At 38.7% G+C, this 14684-nt stretch overlaps 1 protein-coding gene across 1 annotated transcript; it reads right to left on the bottom strand.

Moving 5' to 3' along the window:
- Positions 1 to 3143: 3143 nt before the first annotated feature.
- Positions 3144 to 5705, bottom strand: LINGO2 (leucine rich repeat and Ig domain containing 2). The gene is made up of 2 exons (XM_009821584.2): positions 5697 to 5705; positions 3144 to 5000 (listed from the first exon to the last, which is right to left on the bottom strand). Exon 2 carries the CDS (start codon positions 4962 to 4964, stop codon positions 3144 to 3146), a length of 1821 nt encoding a protein of 606 aa, XP_009819886.2. The 5' UTR covers positions 4965 to 5000; positions 5697 to 5705.
- Positions 5706 to 14684: the final 8979 nt, after the last annotated feature.

The following is a 14684-nucleotide window of genomic DNA, read 5'->3' as shown; positions in this document are numbered from 1 at the left end:
GATAAACTGCGGTGTCTCCTTGATCTCTAGCAGAGAAGGAGAAGTGACTCCTTCAAGAGGCAGGGTAGGCATTCAGCTACTCTGTTCTTAAAAGAATTGCCAAAAAGCTGCTTATCTAGGTCTGACCCTGACACTGTATTCTTTATTCACCCAAAACAGCCACAGTGAGCCTGTGTCCCATGAATATATATAAAGAAGACTATGTGGAGCAAGATAAATCTTGTCTCTAAGTCTTGCTGTCCTCACTTCTGTTAAGAGATGCCATATGCCTTGCCAAGTCCAGGGTGAAATAAGTAGGCTGCAAAAAATAGAACATTGCTAGAGGCAGGGAGCAAACACTGATTCTTAAAAACTGAATACTGACTGAACTCAAGGCGATACACACAACGCTGACAACTCTGCAAGGTAGTTCTCAGCAAGAGCAAGTGGTGATTTTCATCACCAGCACACATTTCACATGGGTAACTAAGCACATTACTGCTCAGAAATCCTTGCAGTGCACTAACAATGCAATCACTTTTTAGAGTAATTCTAAGGGAATAGGGGAATTCAGCAATTCATAATTAATCCTAAAAGCACATTTTTTCTAGGTTTTTTTTTTGAGATTTTTTTTTTTTTAACTGTGTAATTTAATACAAAGGAATCAGCTGTAACTGCCTAGAATTTAGGAGAATTTTTGCTTCTAACATTGATTTTAACATTTAACATGAAATGACTGCAGGGGCAATAGATTACTAGTTGAAAAAATGACAATTACAAGGGAAAGGCACATGCAAATGTCCAATGGGCAGTTCAGAAACACTTTGTTTTATCCCCATTTGTTTCTTTAACTGCCCACATTAAGGTACAGTAGAGTTTTGGACTTCAGTGCGGTGGTTATTATACCAGCAAAAATAATTTCCCTGGTGTTAGAATTTAGTCAGGGGTTATTCCATTTTATTAATGTTCTACAAACTTTCATAGAACAAAGAGGATTAGTCTCAAGCATCTCCATAAATCTCCAACTATCTAGTTCAGACCATAAAAAAAAGTAAGCAAGAAAACCCAACTCTAAACTTAAAACCAGCTAAAGTGAAGAAAATTCTAACAACCCTTGCATCTTCCTCAGTTTGGCAACCTAAAATGGAGCAACAATGCAACCAAATATCAAACACTAAGAAATAGATTCTCAAAACTGCCTAACCTCGGGTCCTACAGCTATGTTAGGGGTACACCTGGGGAGCACAGCTCGATTTTACAACTTTTGGCACATTTCCTTTGCTAGGAGTGGGAGATTTTTATCCTGCTTAGAAAATTTCTGCCAAAGAATGTGGTTACTAATTTTAGAAGCACCTGCATCCCATTGTAGGTCAGCCTGACTTTGGTTTCAAAGTGCTGAAATCTGATTTTAAGATTGGACACAGACTCTTAAATCACATTACTCTGAATGTTCTGTCTTACAATATTTTCATACCCATTTTGGCTAAACATGTACATAGTCATCATTATCCTTACTTCAGGTTATGACAATCATTTATAAATTGTATTTGTTATCAACCACTTAGCAACAAACCTATGGCTCATAATTGCTGGAAAATTGAGAGGTGGCTGACTAACTCTGTGTCTTCCCATTGCTGAGAATTTCAAAACAAGAACAGTGGTATCAACAATAAAGAAAAAAGTTTCAGTTCTGAGCCTTTTGAGGATTTGGTTAGAGGCATAAAACAAAAAGGTTACTTGTACTGAACTAATGTTCCACTTCTGTCTTCTCTCCATTAAAATAGCTTCCTAAAACCTGGAAAAACTTGTCCCTCTTGCTCTAAGATACTGCCCCTGAAAGAAACATAACCACATAGTTATTAAAATGGCATCAAGAATAGCTAAGTAATCTGTTCTTGGAAATTAGCTTTGTGTTTTTGTGTTATCTACAAATATACAAGATGAGAATGACAGTGGCTAGAGGTTCATTATATCTGGCAGTATGTTAGCCTTTTTGAGGCTATCATGTTTTAAACATTATTTTAGTATTATAATCCCCATATTATGCATGGACAACCGTAGTTTACTTGGCATTGGAGAAGAGTTCATTCCTAGTAGCAAAGCTTTTGTATATTTTAGTTCACTTGTATAAATAGTAAGATGACCATATTTCCCAAGGAGTATGCAGAATGTATTACGTTCTTTCTTTTTGCTCAGTACACCTTAACATTTTAACAGTAGCTTTGCAATTAAAATCAGGGCTAACAAAAACGTTCTCTCTCTTCAAGGTAGAACTCAACTCCTCTATGCCAGCAATGTCTAGTGGGTTGCCTTCCCTGGGTGAGATCCAGGGCTATGTTACAGTAAACTGGTCCAGTGTGATATCACAGATATAAAAAATATTCCATTCTGTATCAAAACTAGGCACATGCCTTATATTTATATGAAGAGAAGTTCAACAGAGCTGAGCATTTTGCTCTCAACTATTCATCTCTGGCCTTCTACATGAGGAGAAAAATATCTTATGTTATTTCTAATTGGTAACTACAAGAGTGTAATTTGGGTTAGATGGTAGTTAAAAGGAGGGTGACATCACACTTGGGTCAGTATTGGTGGTTATCTAAAAGCACAACCTCTCATTTGTATTGCTTTAAAATGTACACAGTATAGATGTAAGTATGTAAGTATGTAAGTATAGATTAAAAAAAACTACCAATTTTTCGTGGTGTTGAACCAACTAGAAGGGATGATGCAATGTTTTACCAAATGAGATCTATAGATACAAATTTCACTGTAGAGTATGTTTTAGACAAATGTGTCTTTTTCTTTAAGTACGTAAATCCTACACTGTAGGCTTTTTTCTTTTCTTTTTCTTTTTGAAGTGGTAGAAAATGCTGAACAATTGTCCATGAGCATGAGCCAGCAGTTCATTGCTGATATCCCCAGAATGCCAATATTTGCAATGCAAACAGTTAGTACAATTTACCAGTTCTATGAAAGGCCCTGACATATCTGCCTCAAGGTCTGGAGGCTCTGCTGTATAACCACAAATAGTCTTTCCATTTTCATGTAACCTTTTGATACAGGGACAGCTGCATTAAGCTGCTTCTGCCTAGCAATTCCACATGCCAGGCTGGTTTAATTGGTTTTAATGCCACAGAAAAAGCACTGCTAACAGAATACCATCAAATCATTTTCATATTGAACCTTCGTGGTCCAGCAACCTCCCCTTCAACCACAGCACCATTGTTTTTGCGAGGGACATATTCAAGGTCAATGCTGGTTTTGTGTTTGCCTTTCCCTCGGCTCCACACAAAAAGAAGGAGGAAACAAAATAAAACCACTCCAAGGAATGTGAAACAGCCCATAGCTGTGGACACCAATATTGTCTTAAGGTCCAGAGAGAAGGTGTTCACATTAGTTCCATTGGAACTTGTGTCATTGGAGTCTGTCATATACATAGGGGTCCTGTTGGCATAAAGGAAACGGTCTGAAGTAAACCCCTTTACTGTGAGGGAAGCCGAATAAGTGTCATTCCCAGCTGCGTTACTTGCAATACAAACATAGATCCCAGTGTCCTGGTCTTGAGCAAATCGGATCTCCAGGGTGCCGTCTCCCAGCACAGTGGCTCTTCCGTTTGATTTAGTTGTGATCAGCCTCCGACGTGGAGTAACCCAGGATATTGTAGGCTGCGGATCCCCGTCAGCATTGCACATCAACTGCACCGTCTGCCCTTCCTCCACTACCAGGTACTGCACCTTCTTGTCTTGTATCTTGGGCTTCTTACAGGTGAAGTAAAAGGAAAGAGCTGTGCTGTGGAAGTCTTTGAATGACCTCTCTTTTACACTGTCTGGGCCAGCACACATTGGTGGCTGGCCTCCAAACTGCAAAGTGGGTTGCCTCTGTAAAATCCAAAGGAGACGGCAGTCACAGGCCAGAGGATTGTTGTTAATGCAGAGGACCTCAAGGCTTTTGGGGGAGTGGAATACATTCTCTTCTAGGGTTTCTAGCAGGTTTTGGGACACGTTAAGCACACGTAAGAATCGGAGCCCTTGGAAAGCATGTGGTTCAATGGTACGTAGCTGGGCCCCCACCACGTGGAGCTCCTGCAGGCGCACTAAATCCGAAAGCATGCCTGCTTCAATGGTGCTGATAGGGTTGTAAGAGAGGTTTAGATGTGTCAGGTAAACCAGATGTTTAAAAGCAGAGTAAGGTACGGCAGACAGATTGGTGTTGGTGATGGAGAGAGAAGTAAGGTTGAGACCATATAGACTGTTGGCAGGCAGCATGTCCAGGAGGGGCCAGACATCTATCTCTAGGTCTTTCAGGCGAAACAGTCTTTTAAAGGCATATGCAGGCAAAGCGTTAATGTTGAGCTGTTTCAGATGCAGACTGATGAGGTTGTGGAGGTGAGAAAGAGCTTCTGTTGGTACAGCTGTGAGATTGCATCTCTCCAGGGTGAGCTGCTCCAGGCTAAGCAGTCCGCTAAATGCCCTGTGTGATATGTAAACCAAATCATTGTCCCCAACCTCCAGGGATTTTAGATTATGCAGATCTTGGAACATATAGTCCAGCAAAATTACAATCTTGTTTTCACTTATATCGAGCTTTGTTAAGTTTGACAACCCGGTGAACACCCCAAGGGGCACCAGCTTCAGACGGTTTCCTTTCAGCCTCAGGGAGCGCAAGTTGAAGAGATTGTTAAAGGCTCCAGGCTCCACATTGGCAACTATATTGTCACTGAGGTCAATCTCCTCCAGCAAAGGGTACGACGTGAATTCCTCAGGGTTGACGCTCTTCAGTCGGTTCTTGCTGAGGTCCAAGATTTTGGTCTCAATGGGAATGCCCTCTGGGATGGACATCAGACGCCTTCGGTGACAGCTGACGGACTTGTTTTGTGCTGAGCATTCACAGCGGGCCGGGCAGCCTATGGTGGGGCCCATGAAGACTAGCAGCACAGCCAGACCCAGGAACGGCTGCCAGCATGATACAGGTGTGTGACGCATGACTCCACTGATCCGGTCTAACCCTCCGTCACGGGCCTGTGAGGATGAGGATGGGAAAGGGGAGAAGTTAAGTCTGCAGCAAAAGGAGATCTCTGCCAATTTTACAGTACCATTTCAAAGCAGGCACATGTGTTTCCATTTGGAACAAAACAATAAAACCTGTTGTGAACGGCAAGAGCAACAGAAAAACAGATTTTCCTGCATTATCATTGGGCTTGTTGAAGGATCTGTTTATCCAGCATTTCCCCTCCAGATGTCAGAGGAGACAAAACAACTTTTCCTACTGCAAACAGTAAAGAAGGTTAGATTTTATTCTTTTCTCGCTCTCAGTGGGTGTCCTCAAGACAGTGCTATAACTAATGCAGAGATAAACACCATACACTCTGCAAATAGGGCTAATCACATTTGTTGTAAGTTTACAGCATTGGGCCTCTGTGAGGTGATTGGAAACTAGGCTTTTGCCTTTTCTATTCACATCAGTGTTTTAAGGCAAACCTTAATGATGTATTATCTTCAAGAAAAGGAGTTCCTTGACAATGAAAAAAATTCCTTTTAACATTTATTGCATACATTACAGCTATAAATAGATGGAGCTTGTTCGCACACACACATACACAATGGCTTAGATGAGGAAGGAAGAACTGATGCATCTCTGATTAGAATTTGATTCTTTGCTTTGAAATTGATTCTTTGCTTTTACTGCACAGAGAGATTTTATGTGACATTTAGAACCAAAGACTTGAGAAGAGTTTACAGAATACATCTCTGTACTTCCAAGACATGTAAACTAACTCTGAGGGAGAGAAAAACAAGATGAGCTGACAGTGTTTAAGCAGCACAATGTCCAAAGAAGCACAACAGATTCTGTGGAAATCACAGTTAGTAAGAGTTTTATTCATTCCTGCCTTCAGGTTAAACCTGAGGATAGTAGAAGACACGATAACCTCTATTAAACTAATTACTCTTCTCCAAAGGCTGTACTTTACACGTTTAGTCACCAAGGCAAGAGACTTTTTCAAGGGTAGCTACTAAACAAAGACACTCAATAATCCATTTCAAAAGAATAATAAAAGAAAATAACGTAGGTGCTCATCAAAGGAAGGTGTGTCTGAGACACTTGCAGAGTAAGGTACACTGCAGGCATAGACTATGGAAGTGCCTTAATGTCCGTGGTAAAGCCAACTTGACAAGGCCAAGTGGTAGTATTGGCAGTTGGGCTTCATCACATTAATAAACCTTACAAGGTGCCTCAGGCCTTTTGAGGCCTTTTCCAGATTGGTTAATTTGGGCTTCATTTTAGTTGTACTAGTAAAATTATTTACATAACTCCTCCCTGTAACTTCCTCTTAGGTCTGGACAGATGACTATTGCCCAACTAGTCCTCCCATAACGACAAAATTACTCAATGGCCAGGCATTCACTGCCTGACCTGTGCCTTCGGTCTTTGAAAATCACCTGGCGAGTGCTTAAGAAGTTTTCAACTTAAATTTCAGTCAAGTTTTGTTCATTTGTACGCAGTCATGTGGACTGTATCATAAAATAAATCCTCCCATACACAGAGAAGGATGCATATATTTAAACAAAGTTTAAGATCCTGTCAGAAAGTTATTTTAGCAAATAAGCTGTTTGAAGCACATAAAAATAATATTGAGTAAACCCCAGACTGATGAAGAAGAAACTCCTACCAATAACTCTGCTGCAACTACACTGTACTCCTGTGGCAAACAACTCAGGATGTGATAACTCACCAAATCACCCAGCCTGAGAGAGGAAGATTGCCCTTTCAGACTGTGGATCATCAGAAGGGTGGGGATTCAACACCCAAGAAAAAGAGCAGATACTTGGGTCTTCTGATCTTATTGCATTATTAACAATCCTCAACAGCAACTGGGTGGTTTGGGTTGTAAGCATTAGCATTATTGTAACTGGACTAAGTAATAAACAGCCGTTATGCTTTGACTGTTAAAAACTTAATTGGGTGAACAATAGATTCTCTTGGAGCTGCATATAAATTGTGTTCTTTGACTGACCATAAATGAACGGTACGCATATTACTCCTCTCACAACTCTGTGAAAGAATCTCACTCCTGACTGATGTGGCTGCTTCTTTCCACTCTGACACTTCTATGCAGAGACTAATAATATGAGGCAAATTGCATGCTGGTTTTGCGATGTAGTCTGGGGACCTGGATGAAGACTATTCTTTATTATACTACCTATAAAAGCACATTTCACCTTTGTCCTAGAAGGACAACCTGCTGACATTCATTTAGTTTTCCCCTTCACTTTAGTCTTACAAATAACTATTGCTAGTTATGTCCAGCTGTGACAAAGGTTTTCAGAGATAAACTTCACTTCATTAGGCACTAAGATAAAACTAGAAATCTATAGCAGTCTGTGAGTTAGGTGTTTGCAATGAATTCAGATCAAAGGGGCTTTCAGGTGCTCTGATCATTACTTTCAGAGCTTAGTCTGTGAGGTTAGCGCTTTCATACTGATACTTTTAGCACACAGGGAATTAATTTCCTGCCTTATTCACCTAATGTATGAAGCACAAAGTAAACAGGTTCAGTGGAAGACAAGCACCCCTGGAGTGTTCGTTTTAGATGGCAAAATTATGAAATGCTTTTTGCAGCTATCCCAGCCACCTGGTAACTAAAACTTCTGAGGAGTATGAAGTAGAAGATGGACAGTATAAAAGATGATAAAAGGATTTTTTCACTGTGCCTGGAATAAAGAAAAGTAATGTTAATAAAGCACTTCAAACATTAACAGTTGCCTTCTGCAAGAGTATGTGCACACAGCTGAAGGTGGATATGCATTTATCTATAAGGGTACATGCATGTGTGTGTATGCACTTGCAGGCAAGCAAGATTCAGAACTGAGATTTAAGCTGGAGTAAATTACATATCAATAAGGAAAAATAATAAATTCTATTAAATCGCACATCAGAAAAACATCAGATCCAAGATTGCTTGGATAAATAAGTACAGGTTAGAAGAAAACATAAATTAAATGGATTATTTCAATTTACGTTGACCAGATGACACTACCATGCTTTCTGCTAATCACATCTGTGACTACACCCTTAGCTTTGAACTGCTTTGTGCAAAAATGACTTTATCTTCATTATGCAAAAAATGTAACCTTACCTCACTGAACAAATAATGAACAAAAGGTAAAAAGTTCTAGCAAAGTAAATACGGGCAACTTCAGGATTTCTGACTCTTTACAGGACAAGATGAATGTTGGGTGAAGCCTATGGTAAACTTTGACCAGCTGTTGCATATGATCCGTTTTGAATTTATTGAATGTAAAGTGGTACTTTCAGGATATATCCGATAACATCCCTAGCAGGGCCTCCCTTGGGTCTTCAGTGCGAGAACATTTTGAAAGGATACATCTTCATCTCTAATATAAATTTTGTGTTAGTGTGATCACCGTTGTTTATTATTATAAATCCATTAAACCACAATGCTACTGTTTAAAAATTTGAATGAAATTATACCATTAAAAGATATTTTTCACTGCAAGATGATTTCTTGCAGTGAAAAATGAATTCCCACATTTCTTTGGACTTGTGGGATGTTAATTAATTGGCAACCTCACTGGCACTGTGCTGAACTATCAGTGTCACTGTTCCATTCCTGCTTAAACAACCAGCACCTACATACTTTATCCTTTGCCAGTATAGGAATACCCTCTAAATATCTGCAGGATTACCTCGTTATCCTTCTTCACATCCCTCTGTACAACTTTTCTTCACTGTGATACATACAGGAAAGTAAAGTGCATGCATACAAGTATACATATATACATACATGTAAGCTAAAAGTGTAATTTTTTTGCACTGTGATTGTACTATGCCTTGCACTGTGGAGTACTTCTCTAAAATTATAGCTTGTTAGCGCAAAAATGTGCTACAAGTCCTTGTATTGTGACTTGTTCCAGCAAAGTATGTAAGCTTAGCATATTGATCCCAAGCTCTATCACAGGCCAAGTCAAGCCTGCCTATACAGTCTCCAAAGGAGGATTTTTCTTTAAATGAGATCATCTCAGAAATTATTTAAGTGAACTATGGTGTACTATCTTCCCCGTCTCTTTAATCAAGCCTTTTTTGCTTGTGCAGAGATTTTTTTCGTCCCTCCTTTCATTGATCTCGTAAACACCTCAGTGTTTAAATAAACTGCAAAACATGAAGTAGCTGTCTATCCACATTCCAATAATTAATAGATTGGAAGAAACCTTAAATAGCAGCAGCAGCAGCAACAACAACAACAACCAGTCTGCCAATTCATTGAATTGGAAACAAAGTTCTGATTCAATTATTCTGCAGTTGCCGGATCATTCTCTTCTACTAATTCATCAGGAAAAGCTTCAGGGGCTAACACCAACTCAGAAACCACAGTCAAATTGCATTTGTTTTCAGAAGAAACATTACTTGTTTCCAATGATACCCTGGTTATACTTCTAAGACTGAAGCCCAGACTGGTATCCCATCATATCAGACATGATACAGAAATGGTAAAAAAGCAAAAATGACAACCAGAGAAAATTTTGAACAGCTTATCCACTAGTATTATTGTAAGACTGGTTAAAATCTTTGTACTAGGTGCTATAAAACTAGACAAGTGGGTATAGTCTTTACCTCAAATGCTTAGGTTATTGTTTGAATCAAAGTAAAAGAAACAAGTGTGACAAACAACAGAAGGTAAGAAAATCACAATGATAAATTCATATGATTATACAAATTACCTGTACAAGGCTTAGAAATCCAGATCGTCTGAAATTAAGCAAAGAAATGAAGCCACCAGTACACCTTCTCTTTCTAACCCAATGTTTTTAAGATTGATTTACCAATTTCTTGCAGTTGTCACAGAGAAAATGAATCTCAGGAAGAAATTTGAAGGAAAAGATAATAAACCTTAAGGATTATCTCACAGAAGACATTTCATGCATAAATAACAGGAAAAGAAAGTGGAGATATTTGCAAGAATAGTAGACAAAATGACATTCCCACTGACATTGTTGGTAAGTTGAAGAGGAAGAAGTTTACAAAAAGCTTATATGAACAATTATGTGGAGGGCTGTAAAAGAGGCTTGGAGGTAAAGTAAAATGCAGAATTTTTTCCATAGGTTAATAATATAAGTCAACCACTCAGGGAAGGTAACACTACTATCACACGCACACAATTAACTACCTCATAAAAATTAAAAATATTTGCAGAGAAACAGTTTTTGACAAAGAATTCTTAGTTGAATAAATTAGTGAACTATTGTGAATAGCACATCTTTTCTGCCATCTATCCCTTCCGAATGCAGAAGGAAATTTTTGAAAAGTGAAATTCTTCAAAATTACTTCTGCCAAGTTGTTCACTCATCTCTGGTGAATAGTAACCCTACTTTACTGGTGAAAAGTAATGTCACTAAGAGATAAATATTCAGTGGCAAAGATGAGAATAGCACAACTACCATGACTATAGATGTGTTGATACACCTAAATGTGATAATGCAATAATGAAGAACCATACAGACTTATGTCTCTAAAAACAGTGCAGCTTCTTGGTAGTTTGTATTACATTTTGTTGGGGCTGCTTAGTATTGGAAAAACACCCAACCGTTGTAGTTAAACTCCATACCTGGACTTGGTGTTAAGTATCTCTGCATGGTAGTCAGCTGAGTGATGTGTGACTTAAAAAATGATGCGTATTATATTCAAATAGTCCACATTTTTATTAGGTCACTTTAACACTAACTGATACTAAGCAAAAATCCATCAAGCTCTGTTTCACTGATGATTCTTGCAAGATTTTAATGTTCCAGATACTGAGAACAACTTATCACAGGGGAAGAAAGGCAAAGTTGTTTTAGTACTGAAGGGAAAACCATATGACAACAAGAAAAGAGCTAAAGTTGTTGCTCTTGGGGAATACAGCAGTCATAAGAGTAAAAATCTCTTGCAAGTTAGGATTCACCATTTCAAAGAGGACCTTGCTGTGTTTCACAGTGTATCTAGGCAGGTGAACCTTAGAAAGCTCTGCTGCCATGAACAGGACACTGAACAAGAGGATATGAAAGTGTTAAATACTATACTTGCTTTTCATATCTGCACTGATTAATGGAGTCTAAATAAATTAACTGAAAACTAAATCAGTAGGAAGGCTAACTGCATTGATTAAAGAGAAGGAGAGGAAGATTTTGTCAACAGCAGTTCTACATTAAAAGACTATCTTTCTTCATCTTGAAAGAAACAGTCTTTCTTCTACATCTGTCTGGGCATGGCAATAAAGATAACACCCCTGTTGCCTGGACAGTGTCTCCTATGTTGAAAAACAGGGATAGAATTTCCTCTGAAGTTTTAATTCTAACATCCGGCTGCTCCTCAGCTTCAATGAGTGAAGGTCTTGGTGATGGAAAGCTACTGGAAAAAAAAAAAAGGAAGCTGCTTTAAATCTGGGCCAGTAGCTGACTTTTGAGGGCTAGTACATTCAAGCATAATTGAATCCCACTTCAATAATCCATTTAGGAAGCCAAAAGCAATCTACATTGAATCTAGGACATCATAAGAAAGGTTCTTAATATGACCTCTTATAAATGGATATTTCCTCCAAATACCTGCATGTTAAAGAGATCTCTATGGCTGTCAGAAAAAGTGAACGGTTCTGGTAATGTGCTGACTTCCACCTTTTCTAAACAGAGATGATCAGTGGTAATTTTAACAATATATTTTGCAAGCTTCTGTCCCTTAGCATAATTTTGGTTTTGTTAGATTTAACACCAAAAGATCTTCTTTGTTATCTTATCCACACACACAGTAGGAAAGCTAGGATACAGTGACCTTATTGGCTGTTAGGCTGAGCAGCAGGCAGATTAATGTGCCATCTATATAATTAAGGCAGGTGAGAACTTCTTCCCTAGCAGCTCTATGTACATACTAAACAGGACAAAAGGGAGACCAAAACTGCATGGTACTCCACAGGGTATGGGTCTGGTAGAGTTAATTTTTAAAGTCGACCACAATCCTGTGATTGCAGTCACCAAGGAGGGTTTCAAACAATTTAAATCTACTGACTTGGGTCTCTGCCATTTTTTTTGTGGCAGCAGCACAGAGTCTGGTGACAAATCATGGTATGCAGAGGCTAACGTATGTGCACACAGAAGTTGTCCAGGAAAACCAAGAGATCAGTCAATTAGTACTACAAGTGCTGTTGTTGCTTCATAACACAACTCAAAGCCTGTTTAGCCAAAAGGCTCTGAATACTTAAGAGCCTGTATTTTTAAGAAACCTTTTTAGCTTAAGTACATTTGAAAAACCAAATGAGTTTTACAAGGGTAACATTAATCCATGCTGGCTGGAAGTAGATACAATTTAAGATTTATAGCTTCAACTATTTGAAAATAGCTAAAAAATGGAATTAAATGGGAAATCTGAAGAAATGGAAACCAACGTATTTTCTTTTGTGCTAAGACAAGAATCTCAAAAGTATGTGGGTACGGCACATGTGGTGGTGGGGAGACAAGATACACTTAGTGAAACTATAACACATACATAATTACAGTAGAAATTATCTGGCTTATACAAGGAAAAATGAAACCCATTAACGGTGTGTTTTTTTCCACCTCGATGAGGATGTTTGTAGTTTTTCTACTTGTACCTTGCACTGAAACCCTGTCAGTCAAAACAAGGAGCATATTCTCTGGGGACTGTCTTTACACCATCATACGCAAGGCCTTCAGAACATGGCATGGAAGCAAGCTGCTGAGCTATCTGATGCTGCTCTTTGTAGATTGCAGGAGTAGTCAGAGTCTGAAGAGACAGCACAGGAGTTACAACATTACATTTGGTACATTGAAAATAAGCACAAGAAAACAAACACATTTCTTAGTCCTTGTCAGAAGGCCTTCTGTTGATACAATGCTGTTGAATTCAGAGTGGCTATCCCAGCAGAAAATTGTGGCCAGTACTCAGGGGGTGACACAAAGGGAAGAAGGGATATATTTCAGCTCGTTGGTCAACACTAACAGGTTATGCAGGAAGAAATTGCGTGATAGACCCAACTATAGCGACTTAATGGCTCAGATAAGGAAGATACACTAGGGACAACTGTACAAAGCTACTGCACTTTGAATTAAAATAGAGTTGATCATAATGTATACACTTGAGAGAAAAAGAAAACAGTGAACTGCCTTGGGTAGTTCCTGTTTGCTAAAGGCATTCTTAAAATATATTTAGATTAAAAATCAGCCTGCAGAAGGGTCAAGGTAGGACATTCAGAAATAAGACCTGACATGTTGACAGGTGAACAAGACACAACCATTAATCTCTACTTTAGTCATACCCATACTTCATGAATGTTACTCCAGATATCTACTGGTATCAGCATGAGCTGAACTAAGCCACTATGTTGTAAGAAAGAGGAAGAGAAAGAGACAGAATGTGTAAGACACAAAATAGTGGAAATTTTGTAGTCAGATTTTTTCAGCTGAGACAGAGTCATAATGAAGCCCATGATTTGAGCCTGACCCATTGCACAGCTCCTGGTGTCAGAACAGTGCTGTAGGTAGCTCCCAAGTGAAGCAGTCAGAAAGATGATAACTTCTGTATGCTTCACAGCCAAACTACTCTTTTTACACTTGAAACACATTCTTCTGAGCATTTACTGTCACCATTTGCTTGAAATCTCTACCCACACATTTGTTATGGTATCTCTAGCAACTTTCCAAGAGCTTTCCAAACCCTGGCAATGGAGATTGCTCCCTCATGACTTTTGTGACTTGGTATTTATACATTTATTTGGAAGTAAGAGGAATTTCCTGAAAATCTGCACTTCATTCAATTAGTGTCAGACCTGATGAAGGCACTTTTTGTACAAGGTAGAGCCTCTGCTGTTTGAATCAGTATATATTTTGGTAAATATTTCCTTTAATTATTAGCAAAAGACAAATGATATTTTCACAATATCCCAAGCACACTTATTTTTCTGGTTAATCACAAAAAAAGGCATTACAAAGCACAACTTTCTATATTGGATTTACTCATCTGCCCTACAATACTAGCCCTAGTTGAAAGGGTAATTGTGTATAGTTTTAAAGATAGGCGAGAAAACAATTTTCTTTCTTTCTTTCTTTCTTTTCCATGGGAAGGTAATCTGTGTCTATGGACTCCTGCTGCTTCCTAGAGAAATTAACATATCACACTCGTAGTGGGTGGTGCCCTGGCCAGCAGTTGTTCCTGATCTACATGTGATTTCCAGAGACTGACGCCTGGCAGGAGACACTTTGGTCCTGACAGCAATGAGCTGGTGCAAAGCTACGAGCTCCATAACTGCTGCATTGCCGAGTTTCTTTTGTACCCGTTATGAGCTCATCCACTGACTTACTGTCTCCTGGGAGATCTGCAATGGTTCTTCATAGCACTACTATGCCAACCCTCTACAAATCAAATAGTAAACCTAAACTACACTCACATCACATTTGCAGTAGTTTTCTTCCTGGTTTAGATCTACAGACTGCAGCTCAGAGATGGAAATTTAGCTTACACTGTAGTTGCTGTCTCACTCTATAGCTGTACAGTACAAATCTACAAAAATCAGAATTGTTTTTCTCTTGAAAAATATTTTAACTTTTGTTGAAAAACTGTTTTCCAATAAATTATTTTTTCCCTTAAGAAAACAACAGTTGTGTTTCATTAAAAACATAATATTCTATAAAGAAACAGTT

The sequence above is a fragment of the Gavia stellata genome, chromosome Z, assembly GCF_030936135.1.
Source record: "Gavia stellata isolate bGavSte3 chromosome Z, bGavSte3.hap2, whole genome shotgun sequence".
NCBI lineage: Eukaryota > Metazoa > Chordata > Aves > Gaviiformes > Gaviidae > Gavia > Gavia stellata.
This window is presented reverse-complemented; position numbering and strand designations above follow the sequence as displayed.